The 24,854-nt window shown below is 48.8% G+C and overlaps 3 protein-coding genes and 1 non-coding gene across 9 annotated transcripts in view; 1 reads left to right on the top strand and 3 right to left on the bottom strand.

The window, feature by feature from the left end:
- Positions 1-24,854, top strand: part of PHB2 (prohibitin 2) — a 108,603-nt gene that overhangs the window by 4,383 nt on the left and 79,366 nt on the right. The window contains exons 8-9 of one of the 2 annotated variants that reach the window (XM_071814696.1): positions 163-239; positions 481-1,863. In XM_071814696.1, coding sequence (XP_071670797.1) covers positions 163-239; positions 481-490 — 87 coding nt within the window. In that variant the 3' untranslated portion in view covers positions 491-1,863. Of the gene's footprint in view, positions 1-162; positions 240-480; positions 1,864-24,854 lie in introns of those variants that run through there. The other variant, XM_071814692.1, reaches the window with a different exon arrangement.
- On the bottom strand, positions 7,701-23,201 carry PTPN6 (protein tyrosine phosphatase non-receptor type 6). Of its 4 annotated transcripts, none has more exons than XM_065840697.2 (16): positions 22,225-23,201; positions 21,924-22,024; positions 17,140-17,262; positions 16,663-16,857; positions 13,368-13,590; positions 12,534-12,650; positions 12,256-12,369; positions 11,750-11,846; positions 11,261-11,340; positions 11,020-11,169; positions 10,769-10,900; positions 10,347-10,501; positions 9,987-10,054; positions 9,450-9,601; positions 8,612-8,709; positions 7,701-8,491 (listed from the first exon to the last, which is right to left on the bottom strand). In XM_065840697.2, the coding sequence occupies exons 2-16, from the start codon at positions 21,935-21,937 to the stop codon at positions 8,383-8,385; spliced, it is 1,827 nt and encodes a 608-aa protein (XP_065696769.1). In that variant the 5' UTR covers positions 21,938-22,024; positions 22,225-23,201; the 3' UTR covers positions 7,701-8,382. The 4 variants fall into 4 exon arrangements, with proteins under 4 accessions (XP_065696769.1, XP_065696779.1, XP_071670721.1 ...); XM_065840707.2 differs by having other exon boundaries at positions 21,924-22,021; XM_071814620.1 differs by lacking the exon at positions 22,225-23,201 and having other exon boundaries at positions 21,924-22,196.
- C1H12orf57 (chromosome 1 C12orf57 homolog) lies at positions 23,298-24,357 on the bottom strand. 2 transcript variants are annotated; one of them, XM_065849152.2, is made up of 3 exons: positions 24,221-24,357; positions 23,687-23,863; positions 23,298-23,597 (listed from the first exon to the last, which is right to left on the bottom strand). In XM_065849152.2, exons 2-3 carry the CDS (start codon positions 23,808-23,810, stop codon positions 23,449-23,451), a joined length of 273 nt encoding a protein of 90 aa, XP_065705224.1. In that variant the 5' UTR covers positions 23,811-23,863; positions 24,221-24,357; the 3' UTR covers positions 23,298-23,448. The 2 variants fall into 2 exon arrangements, with proteins under 2 accessions (XP_065705224.1, XP_065705216.1); XM_065849144.2 differs by lacking the exon at positions 24,221-24,357 and adding an exon at positions 23,933-24,145.
- LOC136097394 (U7 small nuclear RNA) lies at positions 24,117-24,176 on the bottom strand. Its single transcript, XR_010650783.1, has one exon. It is a non-coding gene; the product is annotated as a U7 small nuclear RNA (small nuclear RNA).

The raw sequence follows: 24,854 nt of genomic DNA, 5'->3' as shown, positions 1-24,854 counted from the left end.
ACTTAGAGTTGTTTTGGGAAATTGCATTGATTTAACTGAGATCCTAAGTGAATAAAACGAGAGTGTTGTATCTGGAGGGAGAGAGAGGTTCTTTTTCAGTGCTGTTCCTCTGTGTGCATTTATAGTCCTTTATGGCATTTTTGTAATGGATTTGTTTTTCAGATTGCTGGCTCACAAAACCGTGTGTATCTCACAGCAGATAACTTGGTACTGAACCTGCAGGATGAGGGCTTCACCAGGTAAAGGGGCCAGATGGCTGGATTTATCTGCTCCCTACCTGTGAAGCTGGTCCCCCCTTTCTGGAGCTCTCTCAGGATCTTTTATCTGGAGAGGAGCATGATGCCAGAGGACACAGCCAAGTAGGGAGCAGTCTTACTTACTGTGGAAATTGAGATTGTTGTTAAATGTAATCAATTTACTCTTGTGTTTTGTTTTATTTTTTTCCTTTTCCTCCTCCTTACTGCATCTCCTGACACGCAGAGGAAGGTAAGGCACTGTTTATTTTAATCCATTTTTTCAGTACTTGGAACAAGGGTGTTGATGTTTGGTGCCTGGGATGTTTCTGGCTTGGGCATTTCTGGCTGCAGGAAGTTTGTTCCATCTCTTTCTCAGTTTCCATTCATGATGTGAAGCTTGAAGCCTTCCTTGTAGAGGCCACACAAACATCTACAGAAAGTAGGAGATACTGAGTAATTAGAGATCTGTTTGTGTCCCATAAGGAGCCCTGTATGGGGAAGGCAGGGGTAACTGAGGAGCACCCTCTGATCTGTCCTGCCTATATAGGGACAGATTAGAGGACATACAAATGCAGGATTGCATTTACAGCAAAGAGGGCATTTGGGTGATGGTAGGAATTTGTGTTCCTTTGGGGTAATGAGCTCTAGGAAAGATGCTCTTGTTACTCCAAAAGCTGTCCAGCCCATGCTAGAAAACTCTATTCCCTGCTTTCAGAGCTGGCAGGAGTTTGTTTACTGGACAAGGCAGTGCCCGCTGAGATAATAGCATGCAGCTAAAAGCTTATATTCCTTAAAATCAAGAAAGGAGGCCAGAGCTGGTTTATTTTCTGTGGGATCTGTGACTGTAAGACCGTACTTCCTTACCTCTGACCAGATCCTGTCTTATTCATCCCAGAAGACTTACGGGGTTTTGAAAAAACTACCTAGTAGGAAGGACTTGAAGTCCAGATCCTTTGGATATAACACCCCACACCCACAAGTCTGTAGTGAGGGTCTGGTTCAGCTTTGTTTGTGCTTTCTGGACTAATGAGTCACTTCTGTCTTGCTTTCAGTGACAGTCTCCTGCTCAAACAAGGGAAGAAATGAAAGAAACTAAAGCATCTTCGAACCACTGGCGCTGACCAGCAGAAGATAGGAGTGAGGAGCTTTGAAGTCCCTCCGCTAGTATTGTTTGCCCTCACTTTAAAGTTGTTAATCCAGGAGCCAGATATGGATCCCATGCCCCTGCTCCATCTGTGGTGATCTAGTTATGGGATTGGGCTCTGCCACTAGGCAGCTGTAATCCCTTTCTCACCCCACCAGTTAAATCTGGGGAGGGTGGAAGGGTGCTTCCTGGTATTAAACCATATGGATATAGTAACTCACCTCTAATCTTCATTAATTTTTAGATTTTGGTAGATTTCGGTTGGGTTTTTTTTTGGCCAAGTGAGGGAATTCTGCTGCCATCAGTACCAGATGTTTTTTCTAGTAAATTTTGTCTCTCTTTCACTCTTGATCCCAAGAGAACCTGGGACTAAGTTCAGGACAATGTCATTCATTGGGTGCCTGTCACTGCTGGAATATCTGTGTCACTCTCTGCTCAGTGATTCTTTCAAACATTTATAAAAATTAAAACCCCTGAAATTTATACTGTGTGTAAGTGTGCTTAGTACCAGAAATAGAGGTTATTTTGCATAGCGGGAGGTGGAACAGAGCTTTTATGTGATTGAAGGCAGAATCAGGATGTTGTTGGGAAAGAAAGGAAATGCCCTCCTGTTCACACAGAGGTCATTGGGGGGGAAGAGAAAGAGCAGGTGTGGATGCTCACACAGTTGCAGGGCTGATCAGAGCTGGTTTCTTAGCTGCCTATAGATGATAGAGGTGAGCATAGGTTTACCTGCTTTTCCGTGTCACAGCAGCATGTAGGTATTGTGTCCTGGCATCCATTGTTACATCTTGTTTTATTTTTCTTCCTGCTTTCCTGGCCAAAAGTATAGGAGAAATCTTCCTCCACTGACTAAACTGTCTTCTGTACTTGGGCTTTTAAGGCAACTTTTTTTCTGTTTCAGGGGGTCATTTTTTCCCTGTCTCACTGGGCTGCCCTATACCAGATTTAAGACTTGAAGATTTCACAGAATTGTAGAATCATAACATTCTGAGTTGGAAGGGACCCACAAGGACCATTGAGTCCAACTCATCACTGCTCCCAGGGCAACCCAAAAATTAAACTGTGGATAAGAGTGTTGTCTAAAAGCATCTTGAACACAGACAGGCTTGGGGCCATGACCCTGGGAAGCTTGACAACCCTCTCAGTGAATCTGTGATGCAGCTTTAAGCCATTCCCTTGTTTTCTGGTGCTGGACACCAAAGAGATCAGCACCTACTTCTCTGTTTCACCTCATGAGGAAGCTGTAGACAGCAGTGAGGTCAGCCCTTGGTCTCCTCTAAGCTGAACAAACTTGTATCCTCAGGTGCTCCTTGTAAGTCATGCCCTCTTTCACCATCTTTGTTGCCCTCCTTTGGGCACATATTTTTATATCTTTCCTACATAGTGAAGCCCAAAACTGCACGCAGTACTCAGGGTGAGGCTCAACCAATGCTGAGTATAGGGGGACCACTGCTGCTTTTGGCCAGTTGACTATACTGTGTTAGTGCACCCCAGGATTATGTTGGCCCTTTTGCCTGCCAGGACAGGTTGACTCATTAATCTTGCCATCAACCAAAATGCCCACATCCCTTTCTGCAGAGCTACACTCCCACCTATTGTCCCCCAGTATACTCAGCTCTTGTGTCTAGGTCATGGATAAGAGCTTTGAAGAGAACTGGCCCTAAAAATGAGCTCTAGGGAACACCGCTAGTGACTGGCCACCAGCTGAATGTTATCCCATTTACTGCAAGTCTTTGAGCCTGACCCATCAGCCAATTGTTCAGCCATTGTATTGTGTGCATGTCTAGCTGTGTGCTTGACATTGTCCAGAAGGGTACTATGAGAGACAGTATCAAGAGCTTTGCTAAAATCAAAAAAACCCACATCTGCTGCCTTCCCTTTGTATACTAGGCATGTGACCTTGTCATGAAAGATTAGGTTAGTAAGGCAGGACTTTACCTTCATGAACCTATGTTGGCTTTGACCAATGACTGCATTGTTTTTCAATACAGCTCCTAGAATAATCTCCATAATTTTACCAGGCACCAGAGTGAGACTGACAGGCCTGTAATTACCAGATCTGTCTTGCCCTTCTTGAAAATTTGGGTGACATTTTCCAGCTTCCAGTCAACTGGGACCTCTCTAGGTTCCTGAGGCTGTTGATAAATAACTGAGAAAGGTCTTGCAAGACCACTGGCAAACTCTTCAGTACCCTGGGATGAATCCCCTCAGATCCCATGGACTTTCTGTGCCTTCAGTTGCAGCAGCAAATTCTGTGTAAGTTCAAAGTCAACTGGGAGCTTATCCCTCCCCGTTTTGTGATCCTCCAACCCAGGGCTCTGAGCATCAGTGTTAAAGACAGATGTGAAAAAAGCATTGAATGTCTCTGGTTTATCTTTGTCCCTATTTGGGGATGGGGTGACCAACCTCATCAAGTAATGGACAGGTGTTTTCTTTAGTCTTCCTTTTGCTGTTAACATACTTTAAAAAGCCTTTTTTCTTACCCACCATACTACTGGCCAGTTTCAACTCCAACCAAGCTTGGGCCATAAAAATTTTCTCCCTATAGTGGCAAATAGCATGTCTGCAGTCCTGTGTAGCTTGTCCTTGCTTCCTAAGTCAATACACTCTCATTTTCCATCTAGTTCGTTGAAGGAGATCCCTATTCAGCCAAGCCAGCCTTCTGCCTCGCTTGTCTTCAGGCACATTGAAATTGTCTGCTCCTGTGCTCTTGAAAGAAGGCTCTTAAAAAGTGACCAGTGTTTATGGACCCTAATATCCTCAAAAGCAAATACCCAGAGGACCTTACGAAGTTCCTCAAGCAGCCTCAATTCTGCTCCCCTAAAATCCAGGGTAGTAGCTGGCAGTTTTTCTCATACCACCAAAGATCTTAACTATTTCATTATCATGATGGCCAAGACAGACACCCATGAGACTATCTACAACCAATCATCTCTGTTTGCAAACAGCTCCAACTTAGGCACTCCAATGAAGAGGGGAGACCTTTAGGGACCTCTTACATAGGTGAAGCAGAGCACAAGATATTTAAAGGAACATAGAATCTATGAATTCCTGGTTTTACAACTCACTGTTTCTGGAAATCAGAGCCATAATTAATACCTGTCTCTTGACTTGCAACATCAAGGAAGCACCAATTTTTTGAAGCAGCTTTGAAAACGCATTCCCAAATAGCCACCTATGACAAAAATTATCTGTATGTCTAAGTGCCTAAGCATAAAGCAGAGCAGACTACAGTGCCACATTTATTGACATACAATCATGACAGTTTTTGTTCGATCTGCAGACAGTGGATATTAATGGCCACATAAAGCTCTGGAGTCTAAAACAAAAGCAGGTGTTTCCCGAGAGTAGGTCTTCAGATCCGTGGCTTATAAGAGGGTGTCAGGCAGCATTCAGGTGTGAAACACAAATAGACCTCCACTCATCTTTAAGCTTTACTTCTCTGTCCAGTGTTTCCCTCCATGATCTCTTTCCTGCCTTTTCTTCTCTTGGCAACAGAGCTGCAAAGCCAGCTAGTAAATGCCCGTGTGTTGTCTCACAGGCTGAGGGAAGCTGAAGTCCAGCACATGGGGAAGAGGGTCTGCCCATGAGGTATCATCTGTCTGTTTTCTGAACACTTCCAACCAAATTTCTTGCCATGTCAAATGACACAAAGCAGTGTCCTTCCTCCCAATATCTCTGGTATGTCTTTATTCCCAGGCAGCTTCCATGTGCTCCAGAACCAGCTGCTGAACTCAAAAAGATGGGATTGTTGCTGTGGCATTGTTTCTGCCTTTGCTTGCTTGAGGCAGAGTTTGCAGCTCAGGAGCAGAAACCCCTTAGTATGCACAAGATGGCATGTGGCACTCATCCTTGGTGCTGTGATTTTTCCCTTATAAGCTTGCCTGTTGCCTAGACATAGAGTGAAAGCTGGTTTTTTTTTTTTTCTAACAGGATGAGGTTTTTTTTCATCCTGGAAGTATATTATTGCTGTACCTGTGCCATGCATCATTGACTTGGGGAAACACTGTTCTCTGTGTTAACATGGCTGAAATTACTATAGCATTCGTAGAGCTTGTCCACTCCTTCGTACGCTGTCCAGCCTTGCCTTGGCTATGTCTATGCATTTGGCACCAGACCAAAGCAGGGAATGTAGCTGAAGTTACCTAAATCACCCTACCCATCATCCTGCCACGGCCTCGCTGATGGGGTTCCTGCTCCCTCGTGCAAAATGCATGAGTGTGAGCACATCCACTGGCAGGTGGCAGGGTTATATGGATGCAGTGTTTGCTTCTAGTTGGTTTCTACAAGCTGATAGCTGCTTTACCTTGCTGGCTCTCAGGCAGGTATGTTGCCTTGCAGGCACATTGTTCCATGTAGCTTGTGATACAGCAGCAATAGCCAGAGTTCAAGGTACATCACGTTCCTTCTCCTTTCTGCCCCTTCTCCCATCTGGCTGGGTTTGTGCTCTAGACTGAGAGCAGAGGGCCTTAGGGTCCCCACACCAAAGCAAGAGACAATTAGAGATGGACTTTTGAAGTGCTCAGTATGGTCCCATGTCAGACAGCTGATAGTGATTGATTGTACAGGGCCCTCTAATGCCATTATCTGCCCACACAAGGCCTAGATGTGTCTCAGACCAGATAAACCTTCCAGATTTCCAAGCATTCTTGTTCTGGGTTCTAGGTCACTTTGTGACCTAGTTCAGGCTTTTCCCTAAGTGGCATGGAGCTCTTCCTGCCATCAACTCTAACCAGGTCCTAGTCCAGGACACCTAAGCCATCTTTTTCTTTGAGTATTAAATGCCTGCAGCCTCAGCAGTACTTGTACCGGTAAATTAAGGATCCCCCAGCATGTTCTCCGTGATCTAGGCGAACTGCCACAGAAAGATTCAGGTCTGCACTCCTTAGCTGTGGCTCTTCCAGACTCTCAGCATTCTCCCAAATGGGTTCCTGGGTACAGTTCACAGGCTGAGGCTTAGCTTTAACTGGCAAGACTTTAAAACATGCTGAGTCCCATTCTGACACCACCAAGGATATAAATAGTGATGGGAAAAGACTTCTGGCAGTCTTTAGTCCAGGCTGCTGCTGTGTCACTATTATTATACAATACCAGATCAGATCAGCTGTGGCTTTATCCATTCCATTGTTAAAAGCCTGCATCTGTTTGAATGCTGTCTGATAAAAGCAGTCTTAGTGGTCAACCTGAACCTCCCAAGCTGCAATCTGGGACCATTGCCTCTGGTTTTAGTATCTGCCACTACTATCATCTTCATACCACTCCTCTGTGTAGCTGTAGATGAGAGTAGCTTAACCTTCAGCCTCCTCTTAATAAGCCTAAACAATCCAGCTCACTTAGCCCCTCCTTGTAGGTGACTGACTAGTATCAGTGAAGCCACAATGTGGCCATGCTCTGAAGCAGCCCTTATGACTTACGCTCCATCTCAGGTTGGACACCACCAAAGACAGATGAAACAATGACTAACAAATTATTTGGAAGCATGAAGATGACTTTTCCAAATGCCAAAATTTCAGTGCAAAAGCCTGTGTCTGCGTTTGACACAGCTAACTTTCTGTTCTCACTCACCTGACAACTACCAGCATTCAAGTCTCACAGCAAGGAGCCACTGTAGTTGGTCATAACTTCTGCTCAGGAGCTGTCATGGTTTAACCCCAGCTGGCAACTAAGCACTGCCCAGCTGCTTGGTCACTCTTTCCCGGTGGGATGGGGGAGAGCATCGGAAGGGTAGAAGTGAGACATCTTGTGGACTGAGCTGAAAGAAAGTTTAATAGGGAAAGCAAAAGCTGCACACAGAAGCAAAGCAAGGAATTCATCCATTACTTCCCACTGGCAGGCGTTCGGCCATCTCCAGGAAAGCTGGGCTCCATCACACATAACAGTGACTTCAGAAGACAAACACTATGACCACAAACACCCCTCTTCCTTCTTCTTCCCTCAGCTTATATACTGAGCATGATGTCATATGGTATGGGATATTCCTCTGGGGAGCTGGGGTCAGCTGTCCCAGCTGAGCCCCGCCCCCCAGCTTCTTGTGCACCACCTACCTTCTCCTTGATGGGCCAGTGTGAGAAGCTGAAAAGTCCGTGACTGCTCAGCAACAACTAAAACATCAATGTGTTATGAATGTTATTCTAAATCTAAACCACAGCACTATATCAGCTACTAGGAAGAAAATCAACTCTATTCCAGCCAAAACCAGGACGAAGAGGCTATAGGAAGTGATGAAAACTAAATTAGAGCCATTTCTGTAAGCCACAATTGAAGCCACAAGTACAGCTATACTCAAAAAATAAATTATAGAAAAAAACTTTTGGGAGTCAGCATTCAAACAAATACACATTTATTTACAAACAAGGGAGAAAACATAGCCATAACATCAAATTCTTATATATTTACAGCATCCAATTGAAGAATTAATTAGAAAAGAGTTTGTAGGGCGCAGAGTTGGTATTAAGGTAACAGGAAGTTTCCTAATTAATTGCAGAGGAGCTGAACTGAAACAGGTCAAAAACTCCAGACTTTAAAAGATGAGGCTTCAGGGAACACTAGCAGGCTAAACTCTAACCCACAGCAGTAGGCAGAGATGTAGCTCCTGTAAAGAGCTTCCTTAGCTCTTCTTCAAGAAGTCAGCTACAGCTGACACAGCAGAGGTGAGTTTGGCCTCCATGCTCAGAGAAGAAGGGGAAGAAGAGCTCTTTTGGTTTGGTTTGTTGGGTTTGTTTGTTGTTGTGAGGTTGGTTTGTTTGTTTGTTTCCCTGTTAATGAATGGCAAAGGGGCAGCAGGAGACTTCACTGGCCTGCAGAGGCAAGGCACAATGGAGTTGGTCACCTAAGCTGGAAAGCAGTCTGGTTCAGGGCACGGGAAGGTGGCATAGGAGAGAAGGGCTAAAGCCTGGTTCCAGTCCGAAAGTGGGGAATGGGAAATAAGCCAGCCTGGACGTGAGCTCCAGTTCTGCACCACAGGTTCAAAACCCCCATGGAGCTATCTGCAAAGCATGCTTATTTTTTCTTTAGTGAACCTTTCATCTTCTTCTCTGAGGAGCGCTGTTTCCGCACCTTTTCCTCTTTTTTCCCCAAGTTCTCATAAACAGTTGACTCATCTTTCTGCCTGTAAGACAAGGGAAAAACAAAGGAAAAAGTGAGCATGGGGAAGAAGCCAGCCAAGCCAGCAGCGAGACTATTGCCAGAGGCAGGCATAGCTGCGCCTCAAGTTTAGGTGAGCTCTTACTTGGAGGATTTTCGTGAAGCCTTGACGTGCACATTCCTCACTGCAGGGGGGTAGGCAATGTTCCCATATTCAGACTCTTTTGGCTTGCCTTTCTGAGACTACAGAAGAGAAAAATCAAGGTGAGAAGAATGTGGTGTGGAGGAAGCGTGTGAGTTATCATGAAGAGTTCTGGCTTTTTAACCACGCTTCATGCTACGATCTCAGTGGATCTTGGTGGATTGCTGAAGCCCTCAGGCTCAGTGCACCCTCCCTACTGCTCTCGCAGAGGTGAGCAGCAGGGATGCAAAAGTATCCTTACACATGGGTGAACAGCAGAGCAGCACATTTCTGGAGGCACTGGAATGCCTGGGAGTCTCATGTCAGCTAAAGAATATTAAACAGATAGCAGCACCTAGTGGGTGCTGCCAGAGGCTATGAGGAGAGAGAAATAATGCCACTTCTCAGCTAGTAGGCAAAAATCCTTTCCACAAGAGCTTAGGTGGTACCTGCAGAACCAGCACGGGAGAGACAAAGAGGAAAGGAGAGGTCAGAGTCTTTGCCTGTCTTAGATTCAGCCTGTAACAAAGCACACTTAGTGGAGATGTGATATAGAATGTAGCTGAAATAACTGCATTACAACTTACTGCTGCTTAGCAGGTCAGAAGGGGCTGGTACTTGAGCTGCTAATGCTGTCCCCTGAATTTCAAAGGGACAGGGACTGAAATCTTGGTGCACCATCGTAGTCTGCGTAGGTCCCAGTGCTAGCTTAAAGCTTGGGAAGCAGAGCCCCTGGGCTCAGAGCCAGCACCACGCAAGGCACATACTCAGAGGACAGCAAAGTAGAGTTCCCCCTTCTCACCTGAATAACTTCCAGCTTTTTCTTGGTCGTCTCTATGAACTGGCAGATGGCCATATAGATGAACTTGTACTGGGCCTCTGTCTGCACCATCCCTGAGCGCTGGGCCCTCACCATCTGGATAGTCTTCTGGATGTCAATGTCACAGTCCAGCCCTAGCAACAGGCATCAGAAAAGCTTATGGGTGTGTTCACTGACCCTTCCCTCAATTCTCCACCAAAAGCAGTCACAGTGGAGGTCAGTCAAGAAGTTTAAACTCCCGCTCCACACTTTTTATTCCTCCTTTCCCTCCTTCCTGCTCAACATCTTCCAAGCCTGACCCTTGAGGAAGAGCCCACGCTCAGGAAAGGTCGGAGCCACAGTAAGTGTATATTGTGCAGAGATCTAGTAACTGCCATGTGGCGGGGACAGCAGAACCAGGGCTGTAGCAGGATCTCTCCCACTGATACCTGAGAGTTTTCACCCCTTTGCAGCTGGACTTAAGGGTACAGCCCTAGTGGGTAGGCCAATTCACTTCAACACATTGTGGGGTCCTCTTACCCTTGGTAGAGATTGTTTCCACTATCATATCAATGACGATGATAGTCCCAGTGCGGCCAATCCCAGCACTGTAAGGAGAGGACAAGCAGAGGTCAGAGCAATACAGCTCCTGAAACAAAATGCAATTGCTTCTGGGGAAGGATGCAGCACCTGTAGCATCTGTTTAGCAAATGCCACAAAAGAGTCAAGGACTCAACAGGCAGCAGAGTTTGGTTTGGGGGCATCAAAGAGGAAAAAGCAAGGCTGGCATAAGCTTCACTCACAAGTCCCAGGGAAGAGCTGGTGCAGCAGGACAGACTTTCTACACCTCACCCTACATAAAGGCTGGAAAATGTTTCAAACCCCAGCCTCTGTACCAACCTGCAATGCACCAGAATAGGCCCTGCATCTGGGATGCTCTCCTGCCTCTGGTTTATTTGGTCAAGGAAGCTGAGCACTCCTCCTGGCTCGCTGGGTACACCATGGTCAGGCCAGCTCAGGTACTGGTAGTGCCAGATCTCACGTACAGCCTTACCCTAATAATGACAAAACACCACACTGGTAAAACTGGAAAGCAGACCTATCCTTGTCCTCTGTCCCAGGGAGAGGTGGGTCTGAAGGTAGAGGGAGTCTCTGTCTCCTGCACACTTATTGTTGACTCCAGCCCAAACCACGTGGGAACATCAATCCCAAGAACGATACAACAGCAACATCACCACAGCACCCAGCAGTTCCCAGCCTTAGACATACAGTGACCATTAGACCCACAGGCTCCATGACAGCCCTCGACCAGGCATACTCACATGATCCTTCAGACACACACAGAGGTGCCGGAGCTTGTACTCCAATGCATCATGTTCCCCAGCGTTCTCCACAAGGTAGGGACCGTATTCCTTCATGCTGCCTACCTCTGGCCAGTAAGGCACGCATTTGTTCTGTGTGGGCAGAGAGGGCAGGGTGAGGATGGGCAGAAGACGGGAAAGAGGGAAAGAGCAGAGCAGTTGTTGAAGGGGAAAAGAGGGCAGCTCTGAGACACCCACAAACTGCTACTTACTCGCCCTCTTTCTACCTCCCGTGTGGTCATCACAATAATGCGCGTGTTCTCCTGCCACACCATCTGCCAGAAGTCATTGACTGTGGCATCCAGGCAGCCCTGGCTAGCGATGTAGGTCTTGGTGCACTCATCTGGGCTGATCAGTTTGTTCTGTGTGTGGACAGGGGAAGATCAGGAGGGCTGCAGGAGCAGGCAGGGCCTCCCCCATTTTGGGCATATAGCCATCTTCCAAGAGTCTCACCTTGACATAGTTGGCATTGATATAGTCAGATCCAGGGATATTTGGGTCCCTTCCTTGGAGGATAACTCTGGAGTGATCAACTGGGGATGCAGTGAAAGAACAAACAGAACGATGAGATACTCTGTGCTCAGCCACACAAAGCTCCTTCGCTGCCCCATGCCACCTAGTTCAAGTTGCCCAGAGCATGTAGCATGCCCCATATTTTCACCTCTCCCTCTTTGTGGTCAGACCAATTTCACTTTATCCTCCCATCTCTCTACCCCTGACCGACCATCAGAAGCTAATGAGTCTGATGCAACCCTCCCTGCTTCCTTCAAGGACATGAAAAGCCTGCGAGCTCTCTCATCAGCTCTTAAATTCTTAACGTCTCACACCTTGTAATCCACTCTGGAGGACAGAGCAGGCTGAAGCAAGGCCGGGGACAACCTGAACAGCTCTTCATTGCCTGTCTATTTGGGGATATTTTTATAGTGGTGAAGCAGGACTCACAGGGCAAGATGTTCTTGTATCGGTTCTTGCTCTTGTTTTCAGGTCTCTGACCCTCATGACGGTCAAACAGATGCTTGGCTTCCTGTTTTTGCAGACTCTGAGAGCAGAAGAGAGAACAGTCACAGCAAGGCCAAATGTATGACAGAGAAGGTGGGCACTCAGGAACAGTGGTGACACTGGGAACACATGGACGTGCTTGTGGGAAAGCAGAGAAGTGAAAAGCAAACCTAGACTTGAAATGTCCAAGGTTCATGCCATTACTGTCTTGGTGACTTGTTCTCCCAACCATGAAAAAGCACATTTCTGTCTCACTGGGATCACTTAAAGATGACACTTTTTCCCCAGAGGAACACATTCCAAACAGATACTTATTTCAAAGATAAATTGACAAGAATTTACAAGACACCTGAGAAGCTTGTGCCCAGGAAGAAATCAGGGATGGAGAATGAGTGGTGCACAAGAACTTCCCAAAAAAGCCAGAGTAACGGCCCCCAGCAGTTTCTTACGTCAAACTCCTCCCAGAATCCAGCTTTTGATGTCTCCTCAGATAGGCTCTTCTTGTTCAGTTCCTGCACTCTATTCTCAATGTCAGCAGCGTTCACCCTCGTAGCGTAGTAGGGCTGGGGATGGAAAAACACAATGGATTGGCACGAGAAAGAGACACTGCTGGAGAGCAAAGTCTCCTCTGTGTGCTATGGAGAAAAGAAGGAGAGGAACACAAAGTAGAAATAAGAAGGGGGTCTCTCCAAAGGAATGTCTAAGAAACAGAACAAATGGGATTTACCTGCTTCAGGTACACAAAGGAGCCAGACACCTCCTCAATTCCAGTCTTCTTGAAGTGCTCCACCAGATCTGCCAAGCTGTCAAACATTTCAGCACCTCCAACTGTGTAGCGTCCATTCTAAAAGGAGGAAGAATGTGTAATGCCCCACTCATGACATTCCTATAGACAAAGCTGATAATGCTCAGGGAAAAGGTAACAGGGGTGCAAAGCCATAGGCACCAACCACCCTGTGCCATCTAGAAAAGCACTTCTGGCAGAGAGATGGAATGATAGTTTGCCCTAAGAACACCAAGTTCATAGCATGGTGAACTGACTCCAGTTCTCAGCGGATGGAAGCCTAGAGAATGTATGTTGCTCTCAGGCTTCACTTCAGGTCAGTTACTTTCTGTCCTTGAAATCTCCCTCCTCCTCTCTTTGCATCATCCCACATGAAATAAATAGGAGAACTTCTGACAGACAAGTTGGTAACATCCTTCAGACTACGTGTGGAGGCCTTGCAGATGCCCCCCACCCCCCCCCCCAAACTTTTAACACTTTTGGTGAACTCATAATTAGATTGTGAATCCTCCTCTCTCCCTTTTACCACAAACTCTCCATACTGGAGTTCTTGGTCACATTGAGCCCTGCTTCCTCCCATGTCTGAGCACCCAGTACTGCCCATGGTCACCCAGGTTGGGGTGAGGACATAAGGAACCTGCAAGGTGACAGCACTTTGATCCAAAACACTGCTAATGGTAATCAAGCTGACAAGGCCCATGCTTTTGAGGACATGATCAACAGAGATCATCAGAGATTTCTTTCACTCCCTTTCCTTTTGCTTTCCCAACTGCTCACCTCACACATGATCTTAACGTGCGTGACTTTGAGTCGGGCCCCAGAGGCACTGGTTGCACCAGCTGGTGGAGCATCAGACCCAGGCTTAAGCTGGTCAGTGAGGACAGACAAGACAAAATCCCCAGGTTTGCTGAGGCTCTCCCGCACCAAGAAGGTCCAAGGGGTGGCTTTGGCCTGGAGAAGTGACTCAGCTGCAGGGCCTGACAGGTGCCCATGGTACCACCTAAGAAAACATAAGAGAGGATCAGAAGAGAGGTGAAGATGGAGGAAAGTGGATGCCCTTGACCTGATGAGTGAAGGACAGCAATACCAGGGAAGTGTGAGGGAAGAAGAAGGGAAGGTGAAGACAGAGGAGGGGAGAAGAGAGGGAAGGGAACCAAGGGAGGAGCAGGATGAGACAGATGGCAAGAAAAGGAAATGGCAAGGGATGAGGCAGAGGTAGAAGGTGCCCAGGAAGCAGAATGCTGGTACCAGAGAACACAGTGGGAAAGCACCAAGTGTGATCCAGTTGTGTGATGCACACAAGTTCAGGTAAGCAATGATTGCTGGCTTGAAAACCAGTCAGGGAAGGGTAGTCTGTGGGTTTCAGCATTTCCCAGCATCATTCCAGCCTTACTGTTGCAGGGTGGTTCAGAAACTCAGAGGCCAGAGAAATAAAAATAAACCCCTGGTGAGTCAGACTCTCCCATTGGATTTAGCAGCACCCAGATGGCTGTGTAGAGATCAGATCCAGGAAAGAACTATCCCAGTGACCCCTCTTTCTGAAACTCAGTCAGAGGATGATTCCTATTCTCTGGGCACATCACACTGCAGTGATCAGTCCAGCCATGGGAGTTAACAGTAGGAGCCACCTGGAACACATATTCTGCTCCTCTCCTGGTACTTGTCACTGCTGTAGATCTGTGTGTGTGTTCCTATCCTCAGCACAAACACCCAGTCAGCAGCTCTGTTTCTCCTCTTAGCATGAAGTAAGAAGCATCCCCATTTAACTGAGGTGCTCTCTACCTTGCTGCAGGACTGGCCCCAGGGTGCAGAGGGACACAAGTGTGGTGCAGAGGGCACAGCTGCTGCCAAGACCCTTCCCACCTGCAAAGGTCTCGAGGCAGGGGGAGGGTGTGCCTGCCTGGTGGATCTCACTGCACTGTACAGTGTCAGTACAAGTGATGGACACCAGAAGCAGGCTGGGAGATGGGACAACCCTGGCCTATCCTCCTACTGCAGGGTTCTTGGCCCTGCAGAAAATCCAGATGTGACCCAGGTTGTCTCTGTGCAGATCCTCTAGTTCCTCATGCTTGTCCCAAGCTTCACAGTCTCTTTGGACCGCACCAGAAGGTCCAGGGGGCACTGCTGAGCTGCTAAGTAGAGATGCAAAAGGCCGTGTTCACTGCAGCTGTCCTGCTTCTACAAAACTCACTTGGCAGCTGGAGCTACAGATCCAAATCATAGAAAGTTAAGAGCTGTGAGATGCTCTGGGCGCTGGGAAACACTCTGGATCATCCCGCTGCTCCTGGTACCCATTTCTGGTGAAGCCTCTGCTGGGTCTGGACCCATCTCAGTCCAATGGCCACAACACCCCTGGTGCTCCTGCCCCAGCCCCTTCTCTCCTTCCCAGCTCGCTGTCAGGAAGGGGAATGGGGCCCTTCTCTTCCAGCAGGGATGGGCCTACAGTTCTGGGATATCCCCATCTCCAGCTGGAGCCATGTGCTGGGCTCTACCTTCAGGGGCCTTTGCCGCACAGCTGCTGTGCCAGCTGAAGGCCATGTTGACTGCAGCTCTGTCCCGTTTCCACAGAGCTGTCTCAACAGCTGGAGGCACGTCTGCTTTAGGCCATCTCCCCTGGTGAGCAGCATTTCAAAGCAGGTAGCTGTTGCATCAGACTGACTTGCAATGCCCCTCCCTGGTCCCGCTCATCAAAGGTACCACAACGAATGGCAGCCACACTCTATAGGTCACCGCAGGCACTGCCATCAAGGCCAGGCTGATGCTCAGTGGACAAGCCAGTGTGGTTATAGCTGTTGGAACAGGTTTGCTGGCCACGGGGCAGCTAACAGTGGAGACCTGAGGTGGTACTAATGTCTATGGTGAACTTAACATGGCCATGGTTATGTTCCCAAGAACTGTAGCCAAGGTCCTCACTTACCCATGCATCTGGCCAGACCAACACATTCCTCTACACAAGATCTAGAAGCCATTTTGACAGTAAGAAGGCAGCAGGCAGTTGTTGTACCTTGGAAAGTAACTTCTGTTGATCATCACCGCAAGAAATAGCTGGTGCCTTCCATTACACAGCAGTCATTAATTTCTGATGCCCCTCCCAAAGAAGGGTTCAGCCACCACGTGCCAGTGCTCAGATGCCCCCTGGAGAATGGTTGACCCCCTCCTGCTCATGAAAGAGGTCTCCAGACCTCCTCACCACAAGTAGGAAGGGGTTAATGGATCCTATTCACCTCTCCCTTCCCCCAGTAGAGCCCAGCTCTTTAAAGCCACGTGATGGAAAATCACTTGGGGAGAGAGTGAGAGATTTCATAAGAGCCTGATGGGGGGAGAAGTTTCCAACCGCAGGGAGGAAGAGAGGAAACTGCAGGGCCACAACCCAACAGCCTTGAGAGGGGAGGACAGCCAGCACATGCAGACCCTGGCCCCTCTGCAGCCTGACCCTGGAGTAAGCAGGGGTGTACCTAGATGCTTCGCTCAGGGCATGTTTGCTCCCTTTGTCTCCAGGTGTGCAAGAAGGACCTGTCTGCCCCAGAGCACAGTGCAACTGCTCCCGGAGCTGCATCAAAGAGCCTGCAAGCACAAGGGCAAAACCACCTGATTTGATTTAGGAACTTGGTGTCAGAAACATATGCAAAGTGGGGACAGGAAGGAGACTAAGCAGGCTAGGAACAGCAGGGAAACATGGTTCTGTTCTCTGCTATGTGAGTCACCCAGGCCTGGACTAACCGAGGAGGCTGAGGGCAAGGCTCAGGGCATCCACAATAACATGTCACTCTACAGACCACTGCATACCCGTAACTAACGCCACAAGCTTTGCTTTTAGGAAACAGCATATAAATAGCAAAAGCAACAGGAAACCAGAAGTAATAATGGAACCCCACTAGGTCTGCTGTGATGAGTCAAGGTACGTCCAGCTATTCCTGGAGATGGTGCTCATGTGGAAGCACAGAAGGGTATAAGAGGCAAGAGACACTTTCTGCAGGGTTTGGCATGAGAATGCAGGCAGGGCAGAAAGAAGGCCATGAAACATAGAGGAGGTCTCAACAGAGTCACACCAGCTGCTCTGCTTTCTCCATACCTCTCTGTAGTGGGGTCAGAACAGTTGAGAGGATATCGCAAGTCGATGATCGTTCCATCTTTGTCCTGCAGTGAGCCCTGTTGCTGTGTGTAGTACTCCACCAGTTCTGACAAGGTGGCAAACTTCTCCCCTCCATAGAGGTCATAGAAATCCCCAGTATTCTGGATGCGGATGTGAGTTACCTGGTCACCTACCCTGTGGGATGATGCACAGAGCAGTCTAGTGAGGTGGTTGGAAAAGAGGCAGAAAATGTTCTGCATTATCTCCAGCCATGGAACCAGAGCAAACCATCCCAGTGAAAGGAGATGACAAGAAACAGAAGCTCCTGGGGCAATTTGAGGGATGCTAAGAAGCTTATCTTGGAAAGAATTCAAAGGAATAAGGACAGGATGAAGAAGATGCCACAGGACATGTGAGCATCTAAGCATTCTGCAAATGTAACCCTGGAAAGACAGAAGTGGGGTCCAAGTTACTTACCTAACCGAAAGAGAAAAATCCCCTTGATTCTTCCGACTGGGTCTGGCCAGAAAGCTCCCATGGACACCTCGTCCCTTCAGTAAGGCTTCAGCTTCCAGCCCACTTAGGTCACGGTGAAACCACCTAGCAGAGGACATAAAAACAGAATCAAGTGAACAGAAAAGGCCAGGCACCATTGTGTAGACTTGTTCAGTGAAGAATGTCACCATCCCCAGAAGCACCCACACAGGTAAGAGCCAGCAGCAGCAGCCCTTTCTACCCAATACCTCCCCAAGCCTATGAAAGGTTTCCACGAAGATACAGCTTTCAGAATGATTCCCCGCTCTGATCTGTCCTACTTTCCTGGTCCCTCTCCCTGCCCCTTCCCCCCAACACACACACTACTCAGCCCCTCTTACCTCACCATCGTGGAGGCTGAAAGAAGAGGGAGCCAAGTGGCTACCACCAAAACAACTCAAGAAACAGAGGATAAATCAGCTTGCACCGGCGAGAAAAGGGAAGTTGGAGGTCTGTGTTGGAGTACCCAACACCAAGCTTTTTCTGCTCCTCTGGGGAGCTGGCCATGTATCTCTCCTGGCATCTACCGTCAGTCCATATCCTCTCCACTGCTTCTGGATAGGTGCCTCGCTCTCTGTCCCTCTGCACAATGCTGCTGGGCACAGCCTGTGCAAGCTGGGCAGGCGCAGCACCAGGAACAGGAAGAGCTCTGAGCCATCAGCTCGCCAGCCCCAAGCTGCTTTGCACACACTTCTGCTTCTCCTTTTGCGTCTTCTCCACCTCGCCTTCCCCCACCCCGCCCCCCATTATTCTTGGGTCCCTCTCTTATTTTCACACCAAGGTTGACTCTATGTGTGCATCTTGGGTCCTGGCCACACTCACAAAATTCATTTCTGCACATCCTCTGTGCTCCTTCTTTCTCAAAAGGCCAGGGGGAGCCATGAGTGCTTCACACGCCCAAGCCCTTGCTGTGGTGCCAAGGGGACCACAGCTACCTGGGGTCAGCCAGACAACTGCAAGGCTGAAGCAAGCAGCACATGCTAGCATACATGGAGCAATGAAGCGCCCTACTGCAGGTCATGACCACCCAGACACCCAGCTTGGCTCTCCTGAACTGCCCTCAGCTGCCCAGCTGCAACCTCCACACTGCAGCTCCCTGATGAACCTTCTCGGCACCTAAATATCCTACACGCTCTGTACAGCCACAGGGAGAACATATGCAAACCCAGAGGTGCAGACTTGGAGGTCCAGCCCAGCACTCTCATCACAGTGTTGCCTTCCCAAAAACAGCCTGCTGGTGGGTGCGACTGACATGAGCGGTGGTGGCTCAAAAGGGCCAGGGTGGAAGGTGTGGTGAAGTTGCCCAGTAAAACAGGCAGAGAGCAGGGCAGAGGGCCCACACAGAACCAAGAGAGCTGAACGAAATAAAACGAACCATTTCCAGTCACCTGGTCATCTCCAACTACAGCCCATGACTGCCCTTTTCCATAGCACTGGTTACAAGGTCTGCAGGTCTCATGAAAGAATGGGAGCTGAGCAGTGGCGAAAGAGGGCAATCCAGCTGTCAAAGGAGCCTGATTCTTCCTTGGTGCCACCTCAACCATCAACCATCCTCTGTGGGTGTGGGCAGCAGGAACAGCAACAGACTTGCTCATTTCAAGTATCAACAGCTGCATAACTTCCCTACACACCACCAGACTGGGAAATCCTGCAGAAGGCTGAACAGGCTACTAGGAACGACCAAGGCAAAACTCATGGCCAAGACAGAAACTAACCACAAAGGGAAGTGCAGGAGAGATGAGTGGGAAGCTAAACTTCATTGCTAGAAAGGCAGTGCAGGCACTTACAACAGCTTCTTTTGAAATGCTTCTAGTTTTCACACACATGATGAGCTGGGATGTGGTAAGCTGTAGGAATCCAGTTGTACTGACTAAAAACTGATACTACGGAAAAAAAAACCACAAACAAAACAAAAGAAAATCCACCTTCAATGCACAGAGACCTGTGTCTCAAGGGAACAACTTCTACACAAAGTTGTAGAAGTTGCACCTAAAAAACTGTACGTAAATCTGAGCCAGTCTAGCACTGGCACAGGAAACAAATATTGTTTAGTTGTAGGACAGAAACAAAAGGAACTTCTGGGCAGAAGTCCCAAAGAAGAATTCCTGATATCAAAAGAATATTAGATTATGTAGGGTTGATATGATGCTATGGCAGACAAAAATCAGACCTAGGCATCTCTACACCTTATGAACTGTCTGAAGCAGAATATCCGTCCAAAGAAGAGAACTTTAGTGGAACACAGGGGAACAAGGAAAGAGCAAGGTAGCAAAGAGCCCAAATCAGAAGAGAAAGAGTCAATTAGCACTAAACTAATGTAATTCAGTATGCTTCAGAAGGACAAACCACAGGGTGCAGCATAACCCACATGTCAGTATTTGTGTGGATACAAATCCCAAATCACATAATTTATACTTCTGGTTGCTTTCAGCTCAGAAAAGGTCTGGATGCACACAGCTGACTTGCTGTCTTTAACCTGGGCCATCTAATTAAAAACTACCAGTGAGGAGTTCCTTCTGGTAAGGGAGGGAAATACCACAGTAAAGAAGCAACTGGTTGGTATCTTTGAGATTGCTCTCACAAATGGCTGCAGCATGCAATGACCGACTATAACTGAGCTGCTAAAATACTCCCTTAATATAATTAACGGGTCGAGAGATTTCAGCAAAAAGACTACTCTTATGCTGTTGTTCAGCTTTCAGTACAACACAGATGGTGGAACCTCATCCTGTAAATCCTTTGTGGAGCCAAGCCACAGCTAGCACAGGAAAAAATTCAGAGGAGAAGACAAATTAAATAGCTAATTAAAAAACACTCACATCTGGACCACTGTAAAACAAACAAAAACTGGAAAAAAAACCAAACAAACAACACAAAAAACCCAACCAACACACACACACACACAAAATAAACAAACACACCAAACACCACCACTGGGAAACTGGACAGAATCCAGCACAAGGCCACTAAGTGGAGAACATTGACTTCTTCAGCTTGGAGAAAATATACTTAAGGAGGGATTTAACAGCTGTCTGAGACTACCTAGAGGAGGACTGGGGGTTTTGGAGCCAGATTCTTCTTTGTGGGATACAGCAAAAGAACAAGAAGCAACTGGCATAACTTGCAGCAAGGGAAATACTGATTGGGTATGGAGCAAAAATTGTACATACACTCCCCCACAAGGGCAGTTCAGCAATTGCCACAGGTCCCCAGAGAGGTTGGGAAATCTCCACTCTTTGAGATCACAGAATCATAGAAAGTCCTGAGTTGGAAGGGGTCCACAAGGATCGTTGAGTTCAACTTATGTCCCTGCATAGGACAACCCCAAAATTCACACCATGTGTCTGAGGGCATTGCCCAAATGCTTCTTCAATACTGTCAAGCTTGGGGCTGTGACACCTCCCTGAGGACCCTGTTCCAGTGCTCCACCACCCTTTGGGTAAAGAACCTTTTCCTAATGTCCAACCTATATCTCCCCTGGCACATCTTCCTGCCATTTGCTTGGGTTCAGGACCCACCTGAACAAGGCCCTGAGCAACCTGATCTAGCTTTGGGGTTAGCTCTGCCATATGCAAGGGGGGTGGACTACATGATCCAGAGATCAAAATGGTAGTTGAAGGAAGGATAGAAGAAGAGGTTATGCATGGAGCTTCTTTTCCCCCTGTACTCCCTAAGCTTCTATTTGCAGCTACTTGTAGAGTCAAATGTCAAATCCATCACAAATTTATGATCCTTTCACAAGCAGTTCCACTGCTTAGCTAGAGAAACATCCCCTCCTTTGGCTTGTCTATAATCTACTCTCTGCCCACTTTTATTAACATCTGGCTGTTGTAAAGAAAGAAAAAACAGCAACTGATTTCTATTCACCCCCTCCAAGCTGCTCATGACACGGACCCATAACATCCATATCCTCCCTCAGCTCTTTGCCAGGCTGAAGACTCCAACCCTGTTTAGGTGTTCTTCATACAGAGCTTTTCTACAGCTCTGATCACCTTTGCTGTCCCTCTCTGAGATGTTTGCAACTCTGTTGGATTGATTTGGAAATAAGGGTGAAGGGTGGCACAGAACTGCAGTGTTCAGCATAGTGGTGAGTTATTTACATATGTATATATATACATAGCAACAGTGATGATTTCTGCTAGTTTTTCACCACAGCCAAGCATTAAGCTAACAATTGCATGGACTTATACATGATCACAGTCTTACTCTAGAGAGGTCACAATTACTTCACAGTTAATTGTTTTATATGTAAATTTTGAATTATTTTTCTCCATGAACATATGTCTATATTTATATTTCATCTTCTGTTCTATTGTCCACTCCTTCACTATCATAAGGTCCTTCTGCAATTATTCACAGGCAGCTCCCACTCTCTTATCCTGAATAACTTTCTAACATCAGCCAATTTTCTCACCTCACCATGCAAGTTCTATTTCCAGAACCTCTCTCTGTACAAAAACATGCAGAGATGCTGCAGGTGCAGGCCTGGCAGAGAAACTGTGGGACTGGGCATCATAAACCCTGCTTGCTCTTTATTATAGTGAGAAGGAGCAATAACACCAGCAGCAGCAATCTAAAACACCATGAACTCCAGTCCTCCAGCTATCCTGTAGCTCTTATTAGGTGTTTTTTTCCCCCTTCTGTACCAAATTCCTACTGCCAGTATTTTTATTTTTCTCACCAACCACTCTTGTTTTCTTCCCCTAACTAGCATTGACAGCACTCACCCACAGGATGGCATCGGGATCTTGACTCCCAGACCCCCACTAACGGGGCACTAACAGCAACAGGTGGAGGAAACACCACAGCCCTTATCCAGGGGATCCTACTAGAAAAATATAAAGCAATATTTGAATTATTAATACAGTATCTTGAGATAGATTTAAGAAAGAGATCAAAGACTTTGACAGAGGAGAAGTGGACTCGCACCGCCCGACAGGGCTGGACGCTCATGGTGGTGAGTGCCTTGTCTCTGGAGGGGCAGCTGGCAGCACTTGGGGACTGGCTGCGGCACCTCCCATGACTCACCTGTGTCTGATCTGCACAGGCACAGCCCCCAACTCCCCCTGTGCTTGGGTGGAATGAGAAGAAAAGGTAGCTCCAGGTCAGGCAAACCGCAGGCCTCAAGCTGAGGGGTTAATTTTCACCATTTGCAAAGCACTTCCTGGGCTGCAGTTAATGAATAATTAGAGGGGTGGAGGGAAGGCCAAGGCCAAGCTGGGAGAGGCAGATGGAGACGGAAGGGACTGACTGCTCTTCCTGCCTCTGATCGACTCAGCTCACGCCCTCGCTGGCTACATTCCTGCCCGGTTCATAACTGAAGAGTGCGGAAGACAAAACCAGACACAGCTCTCTCATGCCTGGTTTGCAGCTCCCTGCTCTTCCTGGCCTGGCTCCTCCACCTCCAGCCCTGCCACCCATCGCCCTCCCCAAAGACCCCAATGCTTCCAAGGGCAACAGGCTGGGGGCTACAAGCAGCCACATCTGATGTCCCTTTGTTTGAACCAAGCTAGAATCAGAAAAATCTCACACTGGAGTGAGGCTGCCCTGCCAGGTTTGTCTCTCTTTAGTCCCAAAAGACACAAGATATTGTTCCACACTGTTTCTGTTGTTCTAATCCAGGCTGCGGCCAAATGGGGCAAGCTCAGCCCTCTCACACGGTGCTGCTCCCTGCTGCTCCTCTGCTGCCTTTTTCTTTAGGGATGATGTGTTCAGCTGGAAAACAATGCAGCCACAGGCACTGGTGGCAAGAATAAGTTATGTGCCCTGACCCTGCTGGGGATAGGGGTCTCAGCTGCAAAACAGCAGGAGGTTGTGTTTAGGCACATGTTACCTAGTATGTTTCAAACACCACATTTGTAAATGCTTGCTCTTAGACAGGGCTTAGCACCTCTGAAATGTTAAAAAAAAAAAATATACATATATATACACTTCCATCTCAAGCCCTGGGGCTTTCACACCAAGGCTTGTAAAATCAATTACCTTTTTGCAGAACTTGGTATACACTGAGCCCCTTGAAACACTAGCACAGTTTTCATAAAAAATAAGGTGGGCACTGCTGTAACTGCCGCTGCACCAGGGAGAAGCGGCTGTGCCTGAAGGCATTTTCAAGATATTCTTTATTCACAAGCATACACATAAGCATACACAAAGCATCCCACACCCTTCAGGTCAGTGTCTCCCTTGTTCAAGTGCTGACAGGACCCATGCCTTGGGAGGACAGCCCTGGCAGGGCAGGAGAGGTCCACAGTCTCAGGAGGCTGCCACTCCACCGGTCCCAGCCCCATGCGGTGGCAGCGTCATGGGCGGCAGGAACATGGCCTTAAGCTTGCCCGACATGCTGGCGATCTCTGGGTCCTGGGACTCGTAGGACTTGATCAGCCGGGCGAACTTCAGGACCCCTGCAAGAAAGAGGGTAAGAAGGAAGCACACAACCACCGTCGCCTCTTCGGCAAGCCCAGAGCTCCCCACCCGGCGGGGATCAACCCACCTTCACCATCGTTGCTGAAGCCGTAGGCTTTAATCACGTCCTGCTGGATCTGGGTGGCCACGGGCAGGAGGAACTGCAGCATCTTGCCCATATCGTTGCAGGCGTTGTCCCGAGCCTCCTCCATCCGCTGCGCGTTTTCGGGCGCCCCGAAGGCCTTGATCACCTCCGCCAGCACCACTGCGGGAAACGGGCACACAGCTACCAGCCGGCCCGGGCGCCAGCGCTGCCCCCTCTACCCCCACTCACCCTTCGCCTGCTCCGCGCTCATGGGCGCCAGTGGGGCCTGGGCGGACGCCGCCATGGGGCGCACCGTGACCGCTGCCCCCCCGCCTCCTCAGACTCCGCAGCACCACCTCCCAATACCAAGCAGTTAGGACACACCCCTGCCCCTACAACACATGCGCGCCCCGCCTATTTTTATACGTTCGGGTGAGGCTTCCCGCGCGGCGGGAAACCTACTGGACAAATACTAAAAGAGCTGAAATCACTGAAGACACGCCCGGCCCGCGCCAGGCCCCACCCAGGCCTCCCCACCTCAATATGAGGGCGAGGGCTGCAGAGGCCGCTTCTGCTTCGGGCCACCTCCCGCATGTGCCCCAACGGCTCCGCGCCCCCGGCCCGGCCCGGCCCCGCTGCTCCGCCCGTGCTGGCAGCGGCTGTTGCCGTCCACGCAAAGCGGAGTCCCGCGGCGCCGTTCGGCCGGTATGCAGATAAGCCGCTTCCCATTGGTAGCGCGGCGCGTACGCCCCGCCCCGCGGGGGGGCGGGCTCGCCGCTGCCACCGCCGCCAGGGCGCGGTGCTGCCGGGAGCGGCTGGCGGGAACAGCGGCCTCTCCGCCGCTGGCGCGTTCTATGCCGGCCCCGCCACCGCGCCTGGACAGTGCCCACCGGCGGCGCCCTACCTGGGCTCCTCCCACGCCGGGCTTGTCGTATGAGTCTGCTCACCGGCTACCCCGCGGCGTTTCCTGAGGCGGTGCCCCCTCCCGGCGGCCCCACGGCAGACACCGGCTCCCCAGCCCTTCTTAGCAGCGCCGGTGTTCCTTCCTGAAGAGTGCATGTTTCTGCCCACTCCCAAGGAAGCTCCTCCTCACAGGCCTACATGGCCAGGCTAGCTCCTGGCCCCGGTAAAAAGAAATGAACACAACGGAGCCTCCTCCTGGAAGGGTTTT

This window comes from Patagioenas fasciata, chromosome 1 (genome assembly GCF_037038585.1).
Source record: "Patagioenas fasciata isolate bPatFas1 chromosome 1, bPatFas1.hap1, whole genome shotgun sequence".
In the NCBI taxonomy this organism is placed as follows: Eukaryota; Metazoa; Chordata; class Aves; order Columbiformes; family Columbidae; genus Patagioenas; species Patagioenas fasciata.
The sequence above is the reverse complement of the archived record's forward strand: the minus strand, read 5'-3'. Positions and strand labels throughout refer to the sequence as shown.